Here is a 4,208-nt window from a genome sequence, read left to right as displayed (position 1 = left end):
ATATATATATATATAAACCACTTATAACAGTTTCATATTCATCTTTCTAACTTAAGAGGGCTGCCAGAGTCCCAAGAAGTATTCTCTTGTAACTGTTTAGAAACTTCCATTGTGAAGTATGTCATACATAGAATACATTTCACATATATGTACACCTTAAATAATTATAAAATTCATTAATATGAACACCTGTATGCACTACTCACTTTAAGAACTGGGACATGACCAATGACTTCAAAGCCTTGTGTCCACCCCTGGTCAAATGCAATCTCCAACCTTAATTTCTCAAGTTTTATTTTTCTTTGCTGTTTTATCATGTTACCCTGAAGATGTTTAGCTTTGCCTGGCTTTGAACTTCATACAAATGGAAAAATATTTTGAGTTTCTCTGCAACCTTTTAAAATTTTAAATAAATTTTATTGAGGTGTAATTCAAATGCAATAAAATACATTCATTTTACGTGTCGTTTGATGAATCTTGACAAATGAATACTTTCATTCAACTACCATTCCAATCAAGATACAGAACATTTCCATCATTCCAAAATGTTTTTCATTCTCCTCTGCAGTTAAACTCCCCCTCCATGACCCAGGGAACACTGATGTTTTATCTGTTTTAAAATTTTCTACAAATGGAATGGAATCATATGGTATGTACTCTTTTGTAAATGGCTTTCTGGCATTTTTTTCACTCAGCATGTTTTTGAGATTCATTCATGTTTATAATTCATTGATTCCATTCAAAAATATTTTGGGGATTCATTTGTGTTCATATTCTTATCTTCAGTTTATTTTCATTTCTCATAGTGTTCCAGAACACAAATATGTTTTCAAGTGGAAATTTAGCGTAACATATTTTTAAAAAAATTACAAACAATGCTTTATTCTTGTACATGTCTTCTGGTACACATGCACAAATTAATTTCTCTGTGGTAGGAATTGCTGGGCTGTGGATTAGGTACATTTGCAATCTTACTAGACAATACCCCAATATTTTCCAAAGCAGTTTTACTAATTTACACTTTTCACCAGCAACGGCTAAGAATTTAGACAATGTTTTAGAGCAAAAGGAATCTTGATCTCATCTAGTCTATAGTTGCTGGGAGAGGGTGGCAGTGGTGGGGTGTTTCTAAATAGTCAAAGTTTTGACTGACTCATGATATACTGTAAACTAACCTTGTATGACTGACTCATGATACAGTGTAAACTAACCCTATATCCTTCTTAAGGGAGGCAGTTGGCATTTGGAGAACTGAGAGAATGTGGAAGCACTGCTGAGGTTTCAGGCCACATCTTTGAGGCTTTCCATGAAATATATCAGCAAAGAAAAATGAGAAGAGTTACAACACTATTTAATGAAAGAACACTGGTCTAGGAGTTGACATAATTGTATACCAGCTCTAGCCCTCCCACTAACCTGCTTTTCACTCAACAATGAATTATTAACTATCTACTATATGTAGGCTGTGGCTCTATAGCAGTGAACAAAACTGGCATGGTGCCTACGTTATTAGAGCTTAGGGAAGAGACGGGCATTAAACAAATACACATAAAAGACAATTTGTAGTAAAATGCTATCTGAAACAAAAAAAGACCTAGTTTATAATGAGTCATAAACATTCCTCTTTCTAGGAAATAGTACTTGAGGTAAGCTCTAAAGATCAAATGAACTAGCTACATGAAAACCAGAGGTTGATCATTCTGCCCCAGTGACAGTACACATAATATAAGAAACTCAGCGCAGCTAGATCCCAGTGATCAATGGAGAGCCATACAAAAGGAGGTTGGCAAGGGCAACAGGCACCTTTTGCCCAGAAGTGGAAGACAGCAGCAGCAGGATGGGGGTGGCAGGAGGGTATTAAGAGTTCTGGTTTAGACATGTTACGTTTGAGATGCCTATCAGACATCTAACTGGAAATGTTAGGTAGGCATTTGGATACACAAGTATGGAACTCAGGGAGGACTGGGATATAAATAAAATTTCAGTAGATTACTTAAAGAGAGGAAAGGTAGGCAGTTATCTTCAGGAGACAGTAGAGACACACTACTTGGTTATTCACTTCCTGTATGTCCTCAGTAAGTTGCTTCCTTTTCTTAGGTTTCAGTTTGTAACATGAATGATGGAACTAGATGATTTGTGCTGCCCTCATAAATCTAACGGAGAAGGCGATGGCACCCCACTCCAGTCTCTTGCCTGGAAAATCCCATGGGTGGAGGAGCCTGGTAGGCTGCAGTCCATGGGGTCGCTGAGGGTCCTACACGACTCAGCGACTTCACTTTCACTTTTCACTTTCAGGCATTGGAGAAGGAAATGGCAACCCGCCAGCGTTCTTGCCAGGAGAATCCGAGGGACGGGGGAGCCTGGTGGGCTGCCGTCTATGGGGTCACACAGAGTTGGACACGATTGATGCGACTTAGCAACAGCAGCAGCAACATAAATCTAAACGGATTCCCTGGTGGCTCAGACTGTAAAGTCTGCCTGCAATGCAGGATATCTGGGTTCGATTCCTGGGTCGGGAAGATCTCATGGAGAAGGAAATGGCAACTCACTCCAATATTCTTGCCTGAAAAATCTCATGGACAGAGGAGCCTGGCCAGCTACAGTCCATAGGGTCGCAAAGAGTCGGACATGACTGAGTGACTTACTTCATAAATCTAAAGTTTTGCAAAGTTTGCCTCCTCACTGATGTGGGGCTAATTCTAATCACTCTAACTCCATCCCAAATCAAAAACAAAACAAAATCCTCAAACAAAAAACACTGGGTAGCTTAAGTTTAACAGGGAAATATCTTACCACAGAAAGTTTGTAATTTAATTCAATTAAAATTGGAATTTTAATTCAAGTCCTTCATTCTGCAGATGCAGAAACTGAAGTCCTTGGATAAGTTACTAGCTGTGCCACAGCAGTGAGCAGGTAAGCCAGGACTCAAGATGACCTTTATCGCTCAGTGTACTAAAGCAAGCACGTGGGTAACTGGACAAAGAATACGGGAACTGAGTCATTTCGAAAGGCAAAGGAAATCTCATTCTGAGCCCTAACAGATCTGGAGAACCACGCCTATCTCATGTTTTAAGGACCTACCTTGGGGGCATTGTGTCCCACAGGGACATGAGGTCCCCTTCGGGATTTCATTGCAAAGCGCATGATTTGCCTCTTCACAAAAATAAATAGCAGTACAAACACCTGTCCAAAAGGCAGAGAACCTTGAATTAAAAAATTAAACAAATAAAAGGCATGCCTTCAATTCAAATCTCAATTGGGGTTCTCAGGGGTGCTTTGGGATATAAGTTGGGGCAAAGCAAGGCCATTACCAATGGGGTGGGTACGGGTGAACCTGTGGCGGATATGCGTGGGGGGGTCTGCGTCCCAGGGTTTAGAGGGAGGGTTCTCAGCTGGGGGGGCGGGGGCGGGGCGGTGCGAGTCGGTGACTTACGCTCCCAGGTACTCCTGGGATAGGAGTCAAAGCCCAGAAAAGTGCAGGTGAGTGGGTGGAGAATGAGGACACGGGGGACTGCTCAAGAGGAGGGTCTCTACTGGGTCAGACGCGACCGCAGGAATGGGGTGGGGGAATCTCCTCACCAGGCTCCCGTAGGCCATCACCAGCACGACATTCACGCCAGACAGCCAGTTACTGCCGGACGCCATGGCCTCCCCACCCCGCGCGGAACTGCTCCGGTTTAACCCGCTGCCCTGCCTCGTCAGCCCGGGCTCCGCTGAGGCAACGGCGCCTGGGTTTCCTGAAACTCCCCGGCCATTTCCTTACGGGGACAGACCAAGGCTGACCGGGCCTGAAAACATGGCGGATGGGGGGGGGCTAGGAAAGAAGAACGACGCCTTCCCGCTTCCCCCAAGCACGTGACTCAGGCACGCAAAGACAACCGGGACCGGCGAGTGCTGAGACGCGGAACTACGCCAGTAAGAGGAAGCAGAAGCCCTCTGCTCGTCACGTGGCGGAGGCGGGGCCGCCGCGGAGGAGGCGGGGCACACGCGCGCAGCCGGAACGAGGTGTCTCGTGGCGAGGCGGCACGCGCACGCTTACGTGCGCGTCCCTTTTCGCGTCACGTGCTGGGGGACGCAGGAAGGCAAGTGGGAGGGAGAAGGCGCGAGAGCGAGCGCGAGAGGGAAAAGGGGAGGGGGGAGGAGGGAACCTTATATCACGTGACAGGGGCGGCGCGGCCCGGGGTGTCAGTGTGGAGGAGACTGAGGTA

At 45.0% G+C, this 4,208-nt stretch overlaps 2 protein-coding genes across 10 annotated transcripts in view; one reads left to right on the top strand and one right to left on the bottom strand.

The window, feature by feature from the left end:
- Positions 1–3,859, bottom strand: part of LOC104987437 (chromosome unknown open reading frame, human C1orf43) — an 8,567-nt gene extending 4,708 nt beyond the window's left edge. Inside the window, exons 1-2 of the mRNA XM_010838352.1 lie at positions 3,580–3,859; positions 3,082–3,183 (exon numbers count right to left, since the gene is read on the bottom strand). Of these exons, the coding sequence (XP_010836654.1) occupies positions 3,082–3,183; positions 3,580–3,645 (168 nt within the window). The 5' untranslated portion in view covers positions 3,646–3,859. The remainder of the gene's footprint in view (positions 1–3,081; positions 3,184–3,579) is intronic.
- UBAP2L (ubiquitin associated protein 2-like) overlaps positions 3,384–4,208 on the top strand; it is a 48,303-nt gene continuing 47,478 nt past the window's right edge. For 8 of the 9 annotated variants that reach the window (XM_010838357.1, XM_010838359.1, XM_010838358.1 and 5 more), the window contains exon 1: positions 4,010–4,205. The gene's annotated coding sequence lies outside the window, so the exon portion shown is untranslated. Of the gene's footprint in view, positions 3,481–4,009; positions 4,206–4,208 lie in introns of those variants that run through there. The other variant, XM_010838354.1, reaches the window with a different exon arrangement.

Source organism: Bison bison, unplaced genomic scaffold (genome assembly GCF_000754665.1).
Source record: "Bison bison bison isolate TAMUID 2011002044 unplaced genomic scaffold, Bison_UMD1.0 scf7180017864093, whole genome shotgun sequence".
In the NCBI taxonomy this organism is placed as follows: Eukaryota; Metazoa; Chordata; class Mammalia; order Artiodactyla; family Bovidae; genus Bison; species Bison bison.
This window is presented reverse-complemented; position numbering and strand designations above follow the sequence as displayed.